Genomic DNA, 17,345 nt, shown 5'->3' on the forward strand with positions numbered 1-17,345 from the left:
TTAGCGGCGGCATAATTTGGCAAACAGCTTGTCGGTTACAGAATATGGCAAACAGCATAGCAGTTGCAGTCATAAACTGAAACAGAATTTAGCGGATGGAGTCTCTTTATGGATACAGAGCAAGGCGGGTTCCGTCTCTGAAATAAACATAATTTAGGACACTTGTGACACACTGGGTCTACGCTTCTTTCTCTGGCTGTGTCTTTGGTTTGGTCACTGTCTTTCCGGCAGTAATCCACAGCCTCCACCTGCCTCGGCACAGGAATTCCCTTCTTCTGGAAGTGGTCCGTAACTGCTTGCAGCAAACATAGAGCCTCCAAGTTGTCACTCACAGCAGCCAGCTCAAATTAAGGTAAATTTGTGCGTACTTTCCATCAGGGTTGCCACGCTGGCACAACCCAACTTCTATCCATAAACCTTCCTTCGGTCTCTGCTGTACTGCCAATTCTGTGCTGTATCCTTTACTTGCACCTTACAGCTTGCTCTATACTGTACAACGTTGACTCTTTCTGAAGTGGATTCTCTTAGTACACTACGTACTCTCTTTACAAGGTGCACCACAGCCCATCTTTAAATACCCTTGCTCCACTTACGAACGGAGCCTATGCGGCATCACTCTCAGACATCCGCATACATGATCAGAGCCCACCAAATTCCTGGGTGTCCCTCATGTATGTCAACTAAACATGGTTTGGTAAATAAGTGCACAGTGCCAACATAACAAACACATTAACAGCAGAACAGCAACAGCAGCTTGTACAGTGAGGAGACAGTCCAAGTGCTCTTTTACAAAGAACCTCCTTACGACATTGTGACATTTACAAGAATGAAAGAAAATGTTATACTTAAAAATGCTAGTTCTTGACGTTTCCGACAATTTCTTCCTCTTCTCTGCTGCAGTCTCCTGCGTCAATGTTTTAATCCTGGCCTTTACAGCGAACACCTGCTTCTAATTGTGTGGGCCATCCCTGCACCGTACATTTACAGCACTGTGTGGGAACTATCTCTCGACAGTGCCGTAAATGTACGCTGTGGAAAGGGGTTAAAGTGCATGTCCACCTAAAATAAAAATAAGAAAATGAGTTGCATTTCCCTGTTTATTTCTTAAAATTTGTATACTAAATTTGTATACTACCAGTTCTTAGTTATGATTCTTTCCTCTCTGTTTTTCAAAAGTAATAAAGAAACTGACCCTATCACAGATTCCATAGAGGTTGTCACTTAGCTTTCCGAGACTCCTGAATCATAAATCTGCCTAATTATGGAGCAGAATCTCTTTTCAATAACTAGTGGGATTTGACATTCAGGGACATGACAAATTAAATATTTAGTGGAGTGGCAAAGTTGATTGTTTGATTATTTTTGACGTTAGGAACACTCTTTATGCGATGTAAAGGAAAGTGAAGGAGCAGTTATAGTTGAAGTCATTGTAATGTTTGTCACCTGTTATGCGTGTCAGATTCCTAGATGTATGCCATTGCACATTTGTACATGTTGGGGGGGAAAGGGGTTTGTGGTTGTTGTTAATGTCTAATGTTTTTATTACCCGTTTACTGTGTTGCTTGGGGTGGGAGGCTTTAATTTGTCTTGGGGGTCAGCAGCACCCTGTATACATTGCCAACTCCCTGCCTTCATGTCAGCTACAAAGCATGGAACTGGGCTGGCTGCTCGTTCTCTAATCTTATGACATCTGCCAGGCCCCGCAGGAAGAAGCCAAAGAGAGGCAGACGGACTTACATACAATAAGAGGAAAATATAGAGAAGAGCAAGAGAATCAGATAAGCATGGTATGTGCTGTTGTATATGTATGTGTAGTGTGTTTTTTTTTTTTACATTTGTGTATACTTTCATTATATTTAGTGCTACAACATTGCATAGTGTTGGCTATACCGCACTATATATATTTATTAACAAACATTTTTAAAATTTTATTCAAAATTTTTTTCACATTATTGGGCTTTTCTTATAGTTTGATTGGCATTACTTTTATTTCAAGTCATTGAACAATATAATTTAAATGTAAAAACATTCAAATTTATTTATGCATTACATTTTACATACACACATGCAAAAGTTATTGCTCTTTTGTAGCAGTGCATTAAATACTGAATGTTACATTTATATACGAGGGCAGGAAAGTTGATTGTAATTTTGTGTTTGAAATACTGAACGGGTACGGGCAACACCAAAGCCAAATGTTCAAAAAGAGCACAATTTAACTGAGAATAAAGCAACACATTATGGACCAGCACACACCCAAAATTCACAACAAAATTTCTTTATTTATATGAAACAAAAAGAATAAAAGCATCTAAAACAGACAAAGAACCGGTCCATATGTGTTATAGCACAGGACCAACTACAGCACCAACCCATGATAAGGTATAATGAATATATACAAGCCGTAGGGTCATAACAATTGTAATACTATACAAATAGAATGAAGGAAACCTAAAATATATACCTAACCTGATGTTACAAGTAATTAAGAGTATGAAATAAAGTGCAAATTCAAATAGTTCCTCTCAAAGTAGAGATGGAGTACATATATTTATAAAATGTGACATCATGATACCATGGAACACTAAAGGATAGGCAATGCATACGAGGACATACGTGACCCGAATGTAAGCTGCAGCATATAGAACCTCACCACGCGTATTGCTCCCTCCTAGTGCACTTCGTCACCGCTGATTCTCAGTTAAATTGTAGTTTTGTATTTCTCACTGCAATCAAAATAAATATTCCTGATCGAACAGTTGTTCACTGCAGCCATTTTATCGGTGAGAGATCACAAATGGTGGTTATTCTTCAGGGTCATTATATTTCATATATTATTAAATTATATATTATAATATATATATAATTTTATTATATATATATAATTTATTATTGTGGAGTCCTTTAATAATAAATAATAATAATCTTTATATATATATAGCACCAAAATATTCTGTAGCTCTTTACAACTCACACAAAATCAGACATTATACAGTGACAAAACTAATTAACAATTCAAACAAGAGGAGTGAGATTCCTGCTCACAAGAGCTTACAATCTATGAGGAAATAGGGGTGACACAATAGGTAAAAGTGCTGGTTTTGTACAATGGTCCATCCATTTTGTATAAAAATAGGGTTTTACATATAAAGCTGCATGAGCCAGTCACCTAGCCAGTATCTGTGTATGCACATACTGTATATGAAGTGCATTAGGGTTCAAGGAGTGTGGGAGATACTGTTGAATGAAGGGATCATGTTCTGATGACTAATAGTGGGGGAGGGTAAAGGAAAAGAGTCAGATTAGGGAATGTGATAGACTGTCTAAAAAGATGTGTTTCCAGGGTATGTTTAAAACTGTGGATATGCGGAATTAATCTGATTGTCCGAGAACTGATACAGCACAAGAAAAGTCTTGGAGGTGGGAGTGGGAGGTTCGGATTATGAAGGATGTTAATCTTAGATTGTTAGCAGAACATAGAGCACATGTAGAGTGTTAGACAGAGATGAAGGAGGAGATGTAAGGAGGTGCTATACTCTGGTTGAGAGTAATATGTTTAAATTGTATTCTAAGGTGAATGGGCAACCAGTACTGTGACTAGCGCATCATAGTCGTTTGTGTAGCAGTTGTTTAGATAGATAAGCCTGGCTGCTGCATTTAGGATAGATTGGAAAGGGTTAAAGAGGCTCTGTCACCAGATTATCAAATCCCTATCTCCTATTGCATGTGATCGGCGCTGCAATGTAGATAACAGTAACGTTTGTTTTTTTTTAAAAACAATCATTTTTGGCCAAGTTATGAGCAATTTTATATTTATGCAAATGAGCCTTTCTAATGGACAACTGGGCGTGTTTTCTCTTATTTCCAATAGGGTGTGTATTGTGTTTGTAACATCTGGGCGTGTTTACTTGTTTTACTAGCTGGGCGTTGTGAATAGAAGTGTATGTCAGCATTATATGTCAGCATCAAACACTTCTATTCACAACGCCCAGCTAGTAAAACAAGTAAACACGCCCAGATGTTACAAACACAATACACGCCCAGTTTGAAATAAGAGAAAACACGCCCAGTTGTCCATTAGAAAGGCTCATTTGCATAAATATAAAATTGCTCATAACGTGGCCAAAAATGATTGTTTTTCAAAAAAAACAAAACGTTACTGTTATCTACATTGCAGCGCCGATCACATGCAATAGGAGATAGGGATTTGATAATCTGGTGACAGAGCCTCTTTAAGTGAGGTGAAGACCCATCAGTAATGAGCCAAAGTAGTCAAGAGGAGAGTGAATCGGATCAACTATGAGCCTTTTGGCTGTTTCCACATTAAGAAAATGGCAGATTCTTGAGATGTTTTTGAGGTGCAGGTGCCATGATTGAATATAAGGAGTAAAGGAAAGATCTGAGTCCAACATACCCCAGGATAGCGGACGTGCTGCCTAGGAGTTATGGTAGTACCACATGCTGAAATGGAAACATCAGGTTTAGGTATGGTAGGATATGGTAAAGACACAAGGAGCTCAGTTTTTGATAGATTTGGTTTCAGGAAGTGGTATACAATTGTGTGTCACCAGTGTAAAGATGGTACTGGAAGCCAAATCTGCTGAGTATGTCCAATATGGGCTGTGTAAAAAGAAAAAAAAGAGGAGAGGACCTTGGACTGATCCCTCAGAAATCCCAACAGCAAGGGAAAGAGGAGAAGTAGATCCAGAAAATGAGCAATCAGAGAGATAGGAATAAGGGAGAGCAGTATCCCTAAGGCTGATAGAATGGAGTATATACTATCTATTAACATATGTATAGACACGTACATATATTGAACATAATCCTAAGCACAACATGTGCACCATACAAAAATGTTACTTTAATGAAGACACAATATAAAAATTAATTGGCCATCAAGACCTAAAAGTAGACATACATGTTAAAAGCATGTGGTGATGGTCAGGGACCTATGATATACAAACAAACCATAATATGTCATATATAGTAGTCACACCATAGATATTTGATCAGGAATGCCATATACACACTTAGTAGATTAAAGTACCATTCTGTATACCCTAAATCAATCAGACTAATAATTAAGCAAATACCAACCAGATTGCTGCATAATGAACCCCACAAACACAGAAGACCACCACCACAGGATCTCGACGTTCATTTCGCCCTCATCTTTTTCAAACGGTGATAGAATGGAATATACTGAGTTGCAGTTGGTGGTCTACAGTGTTAAACCCTGCAGAGAGATCCAGAAGAATCAATGGAGAAAAATAGATTGATTTAGCCGTCAGGAAGGAATTTGCGATTTTAGTAGGCACAGTTTATGTAGAGTGTGGAATTTAATATGTAAGGGGTTGAGAAGAGAGTGAGAAGAGAAATAGTGGATTAGGCAAGAGTAGACAAAGTGTTCCAGGACTTTAGAGATGAAGGGGAGATTAGAGGCAGGTCAGTAGTTAGTAGTGCAAGACGGGCCAAGAGTTTTTTTTTCTTGTAATGGAGGAGGGGAAGATCCCAGAAGAGAGAGGTTAAATATTTTAGTTGGCTGACTAGTGACAGCTAGGGAGAGAGACTGGACGAAGTGCAAGTAAATTCGAGCTATATTTTGTGAAGCTTTATGCATTTTCATATGTATGCAGCTTGTCACGGTCACAGGGTATGTGGACCCACTAGGCCGCTCCGCCGTAGCGGGGAGGCAGCTGACCAGGTCACAGTCTACACGAAAGTCAATAGGAGATAGCAATGCTTGGGTACCTGAACTAGTCCAGACGGTGGCTGTGGCTTCAGCACGGATGGAGGCCGGTGCAGCAGGTAGTGCCAGACGTGACGGGCAGTATCCGATGTAACAGAAGATACTGGACGTGGCAGAAGACACTGGACGTGGCAGAAGACACTGGACATGGCAGAAGACACTGGACGTGGCAAACGACATTGGACGTGGCAAACGATAGCAGGTGCAGCAGACACGACTCCAACACTGGTAGGCACAGGAACAAGAACAATACGGGATACAGGAACAGGTAACAGGGCACGGGTAACAACTGGAACGGGGAAACACTATGGGACCATTTGCAAGACAGACTGGGATAGACTAACAACGCTCAGGCAAGGATCAGTAGGCCTGGGGCCTTCTTATAGACCAGGAAATCATGGCAGTTGATGATGATGACGATTTACTTTGTGCACGCGTTGCCCCTTTAAGGACGGGCACGAGCGCGCACACCCTACAGGACACAGCAGAACATGGCAGAAGTGAGCGCTGGCGTCTCCTAGGAAGGAGATGGGGACCAGTGCTCACGGATCCATGGCTGCGGGCGTCAGGAGGTGGGTAAACCCGACGGCCCGTGGCCATGGATGCTACAGTATCCCCCCTCTTCGCCCCCCTCTTCTTGGGGCCAGAGCGAGAGAGGAACTTTTTAATAAGAGCACGAGCACTGAGGTTCTCTTCTGGCTCCCAGGACCTCTCCTCAGGACCAAATCCTCTCCAGTCCACCAAATAGAAAGTCCTTCCGCCTACCCTTTTGCAGTCCAGGATCTCCTTTACCTCGAATACATCAGAAGGACCGCTGGGAGCAACTGTGGAGCTAGAAGTCTTGCTGAAGCGGTTCAGGACCACTGGTTTCAGAAGCGACACATGGAAGGAGTTGGGGATTCTGAGGGTAGGAGGCAGACGCAGCTTATAGGAGACATGGTTGATTTGTTACAGAATCTCGAAAGGACCAAGGAACCTGGGAGCAAATTTGTATGAGGGCACCTTCAAGCAAATGTTTCGAGAGGACAGCCAGACTTTAATCCCCAGAAGATACTGAGGCGGCTCTCTTCTCCTAGTATCTGCCTTTCGCTTCATTCGATCTACTACCAGCAAAATAGAGGACCGGGTCTGTTGCCAGATTTGCAGGAAGTCCCCATATGCAGAGTCAGCAGCGGGTACCAGAGATGAAGTTGACACAGGAAGAGGGACTCTATGATGTTGACTGTATACAATGTGAAATGGAGTGGAAGTGGTGGACTCACTTGTGTGGTTGTTGTATGAGAACTCGGCCCATGGAAGAAGTTGTACCCAGTTATCGTGCTGTGAAGAGATGAAGTTGCAGAGATAATTCTCCATTATCTGGTTGATCCTCTCAACTTGCCCATTGGACTGGGGGTGATAGCCTGAGGAAAAGTCCAAACTCACCTCCAGGAGTTTACAGAGGGCTCTCCAGAACTTAGATGTAAACTGAACCCCCCGGTCGGACACAATGTGAAGAGGCAAGCCATCAAGCGAAAGATGTGTTGAATGAAGAGACTCGCCAGTCGGGGAGCAGAAGGTAGGCCGGTCAGCGGGATAAAATGTGCCATCTTAGAGAATCGGTCCACCACCACTAAAATGGTGTTGCATCCTGCTGAGAGAGGAAGGTCTGTGACGAAGTCCATTGCAATGTGCTGCCAAGGGGCATTTGGTACAGGCAGAGGTTGAAGCAGGCTGGCAGGCTTGGAGTGAGAAACTTTGTTAGAGGCACACACCGTGCAAGAAGAGACAAAGTCCAGAACATCTTTAGGTAGCGTGGGCCACCAGAACTGACGAGCAATCAGGTCTTGGGTTTTACGGACACCAGCATGCCCAGCCAGTTTAGAACTGTGTCCCCAGCGGAGAATTCTTCACCTGTCTGCCAACCTAACAAAAGTTCTCCCCGGAAGGATGTCTCTAATCTGCAGCGGATTAGCGGTGACAACGCAGGACGGGTCTATGATAGTCTGAAGGGACTCCACCGTGTCTTCCGTCTCAAACGATCTGGACAGGGCATCGGCCCTCACATTCTTGTCAGCGGGACGGTAGTGGAGCAGAAACTGGAAACAGGTGAAGAACAGCGACCACCTGGCTTGACGAGGATTCAGTCTTTGAGCGGACTGAAGTTAGGTAAGGTTCTTGTAGTCGGTGTAGATCAAGATGGGGTGAGCTGCGCCTTCTAGAAGATGTCTCCACTCCTCCAGAGCCAATTTGATGGCCAGTAGCTCCCGATCTCCAAAAGAGTAATTGCGCTCAGCAGAGGAAAAAAGTCTTGAGTAGTAGCCACATACTACTGCCTTTCCTTTGGAGCTCCTCTGCAACAGAAGTGCACCTGCACCAACAGAGGAAGCGTCCACTTCCAGTGAGAACTGCCGAGATACGTCAGGGTGATGGAGGATCGAAGCTGAAGTGAAGGCTTTCTTGAGGCTAATGAATGCGGACTCTGCCTCTGGAGTCCACACCTTGGCGTTCACATCCTTCTTGGTAAGGGTAGAGATGGGAGCCGTCAGAGATGAATAGTTCGGAATAAACTGCCGGTAGAAATTGGCAAATCCCAGGAACCATTGTATGGCCCTTAGGCCTTGAGGACGTGGTCACTCCAGGACAGACTTTAGTTTCTCAGGGTCCATCTTAAGACCTTGATCCGAGATGACGTAGCCCAGAAAGGGCAAAGGCTTCTTTTCAAAGACGCTCTTCTCCAACTTGGCATATAAGCGATTCTCTTTTAGTCGCAGAAGAACTTGACAGACATGCCTCCGATGGGTTATCGGATCTGGGGAGAAAATCAAAATATCATTGAGATAAACAACAACGCAGACATAGAGGAGATCTCGGAAAATATAATTGACGAATTCCTGAAATACTGCGGGAGCGTTACACAGTCCGAAGGGCATCACTAATTTATTCATAGTGCCTATCGTGGGTGTTAAATGCCGTCTTCCATTCGTCACCCGGCGAATCCGGATTAGATTATAAGCCCCCCGCAGATCTAGCTTGGAAAAAATGTTGGCTCCTCGTATGCGATCAAACAGCTCGGATATAAGTGGCAACGGGTATTTGTTCTTGACTGTAATCTGGTTGAGACCACGGTAGTCAATGCAGGGTCGAAGAGATTCATCTCTCTTTTTAACGAAGAAGAAGCCTGCCCCAGCCGGGGAGCAAGATTTTCGAAAAAAAAAAACCCACTCCAAGTTCTCCTTGATATAGGCTGACATAGATAAAGTCTCTGGCAAGGCAGAGAGGATATACTTGTCCACGGGGAAGAGAAGCATTAGGAACCAGTTCAATGGGACAGTCATAATTCCGATGTGGAGGCAACATCTCAGCCTCTCGTTTTCAGAAAAAACTGCATACTGAGATGGTAGACCGTAGAGTGATTGAGGCAGAGGGGGCATAACGGGACGGACTTGTGACATGCAATGGCTATGGCATCTGGAACCCCATTGAAGAATCTCTCCGGAATTCCTGTCAAGGACCAGGGCGTGTAGGCGGAGCCATGGCAGACCCAGCAGGATAGGATTGATAGCCTTAGGTAGTACCAGAAAGGTGATCTGTTCTGAGTGAAGAGCTTCGACCTGTAGTGTCAATGGCTCCACCTAGAGTTGCCTCTCCAACCAACCCTAGATACTGGAGTTTCCCGGTTTCTGTGGGCATTGGCGCACAAAATTACCCTTAAGGCCACAATACATACATAGTCCAGAGGAGCGTCTGCGCTGCTTCTCCTGTTCAGATAACCAGACTCTGTCTACCTGCATGGGTTCTTCATTGAGCGCACTAGGGGAAGACAATAGTGGTCTCTAGACCGAGGGTGCTGATCTGTGGGCCCGGCTCTCCTGTCGAACCTCTTGAGTGCGCTCCCGGATTCTCATATCAACCCGGGTGGCTAACAGGATGAGGGCATCCAAGCTAGAATGAAGTTTGCGGGCTGCCAGTTCGTCCTTGATGTGAGAGGACAGATCCTGCCAGTAGGTCGCCACCAGTGCCTCATTGTTCCATGCCAGCTCGGCTGCTAGGGTACGGAAGGAGATAGCATACTCCCCTACTGTGGAGCCCTCTTGTTTGAGGGTCAAGAGAGTGGCTGCGGCAGAGGATGTTCGACCCGGCTCCTCGAACACAGCACGAAAGGACTGCAGGAACAAGGCTAGGTCCAAGGATACAGGTCCTTGTTGCTCCAAGATTGGGTTCGCACATGCGAGGGCCTTGCCAGCGAAGAGGAAGATAATAAACGCCACTTTGGCCTCCTCGGAGGGGAAGAGATGAGGCCGCAGCCTAAAATTAACCGTGCATTGATTAATAAATCCTCTACATGCTCTGAGATCACTGTCGTAGCGCGGAGGAAGAGGCAGAGGAAGCCTCAGGAGGAAGAACGAGGGGTGGAACAGTGAGTAGATCCAGGCGGACCAGAATAGAATTCACAGCCTCAAGGAATTGATCCTGACGTGTGCGTAGGTCATGCATCTCTGTCTGTATCTTCTGGACTGCGGTCTTGGGCTGGCCAGCGGGTTCTATGGCCTGAGCGTACTGTCACGGTCACAGGATATGTGGACCCACCAGGCCGGTCCGCCGTAGCGGGGAGGCAGCTGACCAGGTCACAGTCTACACTAAAGTCAATAGCAGATAGCAATGCTTGGGTACCTGAACTAGTCCAGACGGTGGCTGTGGCTTCAGCACGGATGGTGGCCGGTGAAGCAGGGACCATTTGCGAGACAGACTGGGATAGACTAACAACGCTCAGGCAAGGATCAGAAGGCCTGGGGCCTTCTTATAGACCAGGAAATCATGGCAGTTGATGATGATGACGATTTCCTTTGTGCGCGTGCTGGCCCTTTAAGGCCGGGCACGAGCGTGTGCGCACACCCTACGGGACACAGCAGAACGGGGCGGAAGTGAGCGCTGGCGTCTCCTAGGAAGGACCAGCACTCACGGATCCATGGCTGAGTAAACCCGACGGCCCGTGGCCATGGACGTTACACAGCTTCAGGATGAATATGCGTGTGTAGTATTACCCTTACGAATCATTCACACAGTCGTATTTTATGTCCACATTAGTTACATAAATGGAAGGTCTTAAGTACAGCGCTACATAGTGCTGTTACATCTTGCAGCTATTTACACATCTGTATTTTTTTTCCTGTCTGTATTTTAAATACACAGCATGTTTAATATTGGAACATATTCCCAGTAGAAGTCAATGAAAGAATATGCAGCCACTTATTTTAATCTGTATTTGTGCTTTTATATACACACATTTTATTGCTTGACACTGGGATATAATACACCGTGTTCCAAATTATTATGCACATTGGATTTAAGTGTCATAAACATTTAATTATTAGTTTTTCAATTAAACTCATGGATGGTATTGTGTCTTAGGGCTCTTTGGATCATTGTAATCAATCTCAGACACCTGGGATAATTAGTTTGCCAGGTGTGCCCAATCAAAGGAAAACTACTTAAGTAGGACATTCCACATTATTAAGCAGGCCACAGGTTTCAAGCAATATGGGAAAGAAAAAGGATCTCTCTGCTGCCGAAAAGCGTGAAATAGTGCAATACCTTGGACAAGGAATGAAAACATTGGATATTTCAAGAAAACTTAGGCGTGATCATCGTACTGTGTAAAAATTTTTTGGCTGATTCAGAGCACAGACAGGTTCGTTCAGATAAAGGCATAATGAGGAAGGTTTCTGCCAGACAAATTAATAGGATTAGGAGAGCAGCTTCTAAAATGCCATTTCAAAGCAGCAAACAGGTTTTTGAAGCCGCTGGTGCCTCTGGAGTCCCGCGAACCTCAAGGTGTAGGATCCTCCAGAGGTTTGCAAGTGTGCATAAAGCTATTATTCGGCCACCCCTAAACAATGCTCACAAGCAGAAACGGTTGCAGTGGGCTCAGAACATGAAGACTAATTTTCAAACCGTGTTGTTTACTGATGAGTGCCGTGCAACCCTGGATGGTCCAGATGGATGGAGTAGTGGATGGTTGGTGAATGGCCACCATGTCCCAACAAGGCTGCGACGTCAGCAAGGAGGTGGCGGAGTCATGTTTTGGGCTGGAATCATGGGGAGAGAGCTGGTAGGCCCCTTTAGGGTCCCTGACGGTGTGAAAATGACCTCTGCAAAGTACATAGAGTTTATGACTGACCACTTTCTTCCGTGGTACAAAAAGAAGAACCGTGCCTTCCGTAGCAAAATTATCTTCATGCATGACAATGCACCATCTCATGCTGCAAAGAATACCTCTGTGTCATTGGCTGCTATGGGCATAAAAGTAGATAAGCTCATGGTGTGGCCCCCATGTTCCCCTGACGTCAACCCTATTGAGAACCTTTGGAGTATCCTCAAGCAAAATATCTATGAGGGTGGGAGGCAGTTCACATCAAAACAGAAGCTCTGGGAGGCTATTCTGACATCCTGCAAAGATATTCAAGCAGAAACTGTCCAAATACTCACAAATTCAATGGATGCAAGAATTGTGATATCAAAGAAGGGGTCCTATGTTAACATGTAACTTGGCCTGCTAAGTTTTTTTTGATTGAAAGAGCTTTTGATTTCTGTAGATATGACCTCCTGATGCTGCAAATTCAACAAATTACCATTTTAGTTCTCTTTACAACCTTTAAAATGTTTTGATCTCTGTTGTGCTTAATAATTTGAAACAGTGCATTTTGAGTTTTTTACTTCTAAAACAAAATCTGTTATCATTAGGAGATTTGTTCAATAAAATTAGCATTATACACCAACGGTTGATGGCTTGAAGATTATACTGACTGTCATTTGCATCGACTATTAAACAAAATCAGCGAAAAATAACATTTGCATAATAATTTGGAATGCAGTGTATATATAATACAAAATACTGATAGAATAATCTTACACCTAGCTTAAAAATCAATACATGCACAATAGATTAATATAGTAGTAAAAGAAAACAAAACAATCTACTCCTTGTTCATATTGATATCCATATTACTGCCACAGTTCCATATCCCATACGTTGTGTGCCTCTGACTATAAACAACTTTCTATTAATCAAGAGTACAAGCGAATATAGCAAACTTTGTAATATATCTTTCCCTACTTATCAGACTCCCCTCCCCCCCTAGTTTCCTAAACTCTAAGAAATATTTAAATTTATTAATATTTAAATTTAGTCAGTTCTATAGGATGGGCAGCTTTTAAATCCTTCACTGAACTTCAAAAATATTATGATGTAAACTTAAATGGGTATTTACGCTATTTCCAACTAAGGCAGGTTGTTAAAGATGAAAAAATGACAAAAACTGGAGATATATGGAGACACCTTTAAAGAATATTGTCTCAGGATTTGAAGATGAAAGTGATAATGTTAACAGCCTAAAACTTTTGCAAAGTACTGTATGTGTTATAAAAATATAAAAGATATATGCTAGTATGTAAAATCCTTTTAATGTGTTTTATTTGTACAAAAGAACATGTCAGAAACCTGACATTTCGGTCAGCAAACCATGTATTGGTTCTAGTAGTATCCAACAGAAATGTAAATCCTCTGAACTATAAGGGTAAACCCACACAACATAGGTTTGTCGCAGACATTTTTGAAAAATTCATTCCGCACATTTTAATGGGGTTTTTCTGCTGCATGAGCGTGGATTTCTGCAAGCCCCATTGAGATAATTTTACATTTCTGCATCAAATCGACCGCTTGTGATCATATATACTAAAACTCAATACTAATACATACTGAAACTCAGTATTAGTACAGAATGAGTAATTCAATATATTAGCAAAGTTCAACTTTTTATGTAGATTATCTGCATATCAAAACTATAACATTGCGTTAAAATGTTAAACTATGCGTTCTTTATTTTAATGTCCTATATATGGATTATTTCAGAACTGCAAGTAATAGTGTTGTTCTCAATATTTTATTTGTAAGGCCTCTTTCATACAGTGCTTTGTTTCTGTGTTTTAAAACGCATGTACAAAACAGCTGCAGTTTCATGTATTTCTTTATGGCGTTTTTACATGCATTTTTGGTGACGTTTTTTTATTTAATGTCAGTTTGTTTTTTCCTGGAATTTCTATTAAGAAGCGAATGGAAAAAAACGCCTAAAAAAAAAGCCATATCTACATGCTGCATTTTGATAAAAACGCACTAACCCCAAAACCGCCAGAAAACCAAAATGCTATGTATGAAGATATTTTCATATTTCAAGGTAGACTTAACCGACATCTGTCTGTAGTGTTTTGGTCATGAAAATTCTGCGAAAAATGCTACTTAAAACACTCTCAAGCACTATGTGTGAAACAGCATAGAAAGCAAATCACAATAGGTCAATTACACCCATTTTTTATATAGAGTATTATTGTTTAAAATAATGTCTTGAAATGTATTGGGTAGAGTACATTTGGTAATGTTATTTGTTTTTTGACCATGACAGTGTCATGTTTAAGCACTACAAATTTTAAAGCGTACCTGTCATTTCAGGTGACTTTCATAATAAGCTGTCATGTGTGTGTACATGAGGAATAACAGTATTTTTGGCCATTATATGACCGGTAGCTTGCATTTTTGTTAGCAGTTTTCTCCTATATCTCTAATTCTCAGTTTTCTCTGAGCTAGTCGGTGAAGCCTTCTACTATCACATCTTCCATCCATTGGACACAGGGAAGAAAGCTTCCTGCTCTCCTGTCTCTTTGTATAACAAACTCAGAAGCAACAGCAACACAGTGAACATCATACAGCAGTAATGTGCAGTGTAGCTGTGAATCCAGCACTGGGGGAGATAGAATACTTACTAGAAGCTGCAGCAGCATCTTTGTCTCTCTGCCTCTCTCACTCTTCTCCTGGTCCATCCTCCCCTCCTTTCTCCATAGACTTCTATGGGCACTTGTAACATTATCCTTCAGTGATCTGATAGTCTGTATCACCTTGAGTAGACAGATTTAACAGTAAATTTAAGAGTGCGTGAACCTTTAGTAGGGGGAGGGAAAGGAGCCTGATTAGTGGAGAAAGACATTTTTCTGTAATAAGATATATTACAAAGTTTCTTATATTCATTTATACTATTGATTCATATAAAGTTGTTCAGACGACAGTGCCTATTTAAATAAAATACTTCCAATGGGCTTAAGCAGTGAGCCCCCCTTTTTTGAAACATTAGTTAGAATTCAAATTATTTTTTTACGTCAAAAGAGGGATTCATGACCATAACAACGGCCGGGGTAAGTATGAAAGTTTTTTATTTTATGAAAAAATTCTATGAAAATAGAGGAAATTAATATGTGCATAGTACTGACATATATTAACCTTTATGAAAATAATTAAAAAATAACAGTTTTGTAAATTCATTTGTATTAATTTAAAATATAACCTCTCAGGTCCCATGCACACGAACGTGCTTATGCGGCCGTAATTCCCCCGAAAATCCACGGGAGAATTGAGGCCCCATTCAATCCTATGGTGCCATATACACGACCATGGTTTCCATGGTCCGTGCATGGCCCAGGATCCTGGACCGCAGAAAGAACAGGCATGTCTTATTACGGCCGTGTTCTGCGGTCCAGGCTCATAGGAAATAATGGACGCGGCCATGTGCATGGCCCGCGATTTGCGGGCTGCTCGCGGGTGACATTCCGCTGCCTGCCGACCCGAAAATCACAGCCGTGCACATGGCTACGGTCGTGTGCATGAGGCCTTATGTGTATCTCCGAATGGATCTACAAATGATTGACAATGTAAAAAAAGCACCACATACAAGGGACTCTGAAATATTAATCATAAAACATAATCCTCTTACTACATGTCCATAGAGATTGTTAAACAATGCTGACTTAACAATAGTACCTGGAAGCCTCTACTTGAGCCCTAAGGGTCTGGTAAGCCTTACTTAGTGTACTGTCTTTTTTTAGTCTGTGCAATGTTTCCTTATGGACTTTTATAGGAAAAAAATAACTTAGGCATTACTATTACATATATAAAACCATGCATATGCAGCTTCTTGACCTTATGTGTATGAAACATTTTTTTAGCATCTGTAAGCTGCTGATATCATTTATTTTTTGAAGTGGAATTTCATTTAAATCATTCTTCCTGTTCTAGGCCATATTTCTTTTTACACTGTACAGTATCACATTGGTGAGTGCTATGGATGTTATTTCTCTTACTTTGTAAGGGCAGCCGTTGAATGGACTCTAAGGGTATGTTCAAACGACCTATTTTCAGACGTAATTCAGGCGTTTTACGCCTCGAATTATGCCTGAAAAGACGGCTCTATTACGCCTGCAAACATCTGCCCATTGCCTGCAATGGGTTTTACGATGTTCTGTTCCCACGAGCCTTTATTTTACTTGTCGCTGTCAAAATACGGCACGTAAAAAGACGGCTCGTCAAAAGAAGTGCAGGACACTTCTTGGGACGTTTTTGGAGCCGTTTTCTCATAGACTCTATTGAAAACAGCTCCAAAAACGGCCGTAAGAACGCAGCGAAAACGCAGCGAAAAACGCGAGTTGCTCAAAAAACTTCTGAAAATCAGGAGCTGTTTTCAAGGGAATTTCAGACGTTTTTTGTTAAGCGTGTGAACATACCCTTACAGTTACAACCACTTTTTGAGCCTCTTAATGGGTACTTCCACCTTAAGATATGCTATAGATGTCTGATAGTTGCGAGTCCCACCTCTGTGACCCCCACCTATCTCCCAAACAGGGGACCCCTGACCCCATTACGCCTGGTGAGAATCAGTGTATTGAATCCGTGTAGAGCGGTGGCCAGAATTCTGGAAACCGCCAAGCTCAATGGACCCTGGGGACAGTTGAGCTCTCTGGATGGGGTCGGGGACCCCTGTTCGGGAGATAGGTGTGGGACCCAGAGGTGGAGATTAGACATTTATGGCAAGTCCTTTGGATATCAATACCCTCAGCGGTGGTCATTTCGTCTGTCCTTCTCCCACTCCTTCTTTCATGTCATTCAAAGTGCAGATGGAGATAATACCCAGTGCAGAGGGAACTTCCCATCGTCAAGTATATGGAAACCCATGTCATCCCAATAATTACCCTAAAGGAAACCTGCTGCCAAGAACATGTGTGCAGCATGACTTAATGACAAGATCCACGATATTTGGAAGTCGCGTTCAATAGCGATTGCGGCTTCTTAGGGGTTAAGGTACCATCGTCGGCCCGCTACACGATAGCGGCCGGCGATGGTGGCTATGGAACCGGACGCCTAACAATGACGTCCAGCTATGCCATCTACGGAAGCCTAGCGGGTCCTGACTAAGTCAGGACCCACTATGCTTGCTGTCAGTGAGTAGCTGACAGCTCTAATACACTGCACTACACATGTAGTGCAGTGTATTAGAATAGTGGCCAGGGCCTCCTGCCCTCAAGTCCCCTAGTGGAACAAAGTAATAAAGTAAAAAAAAGTTAAAAAAAGATGTGTAAAAATAAGAAAATAAAAGTTTTAAAAGTAACAAAAGTAAAAATCCCCCTTTTTCCCTTATCAGTCCTTTATTATTAATAAAAATAAATAAATAAACAAATAAACTATACATAATTAGTATCGCTGCATCCGTAACGGCATGAACTACAAAAGTATTTAGTT

General features: G+C 42.4%; 1 protein-coding gene across 3 annotated transcripts in view; it reads left to right on the forward strand.

Annotated features, from left to right (window-relative positions):
• NALCN (sodium leak channel, non-selective) overlaps window positions 1-17,345 on the forward strand; it is a 722,821-nt gene that overhangs the window by 42,137 nt on the left and 663,339 nt on the right. For 2 of the 3 annotated variants that reach the window (XM_075852442.1, XM_075852443.1), the window contains exon 2: window positions 1,698-1,787. The exons of the other annotated variant lie outside the window; for it this stretch is intronic. In XM_075852442.1, coding sequence (XP_075708557.1) covers window positions 1,785-1,787 — 3 coding nt within the window. In that variant the 5' untranslated portion in view covers window positions 1,698-1,784. The remainder of the gene's footprint in view (window positions 1-1,697; window positions 1,788-17,345) is intronic. 3 annotated transcript variants of the gene reach the window in all.

The sequence above is a fragment of the Rhinoderma darwinii genome, chromosome 2 (genome assembly GCF_050947455.1).
Source record: "Rhinoderma darwinii isolate aRhiDar2 chromosome 2, aRhiDar2.hap1, whole genome shotgun sequence".
Taxonomy (NCBI): Eukaryota; Metazoa; Chordata; class Amphibia; order Anura; family Rhinodermatidae; genus Rhinoderma; species Rhinoderma darwinii.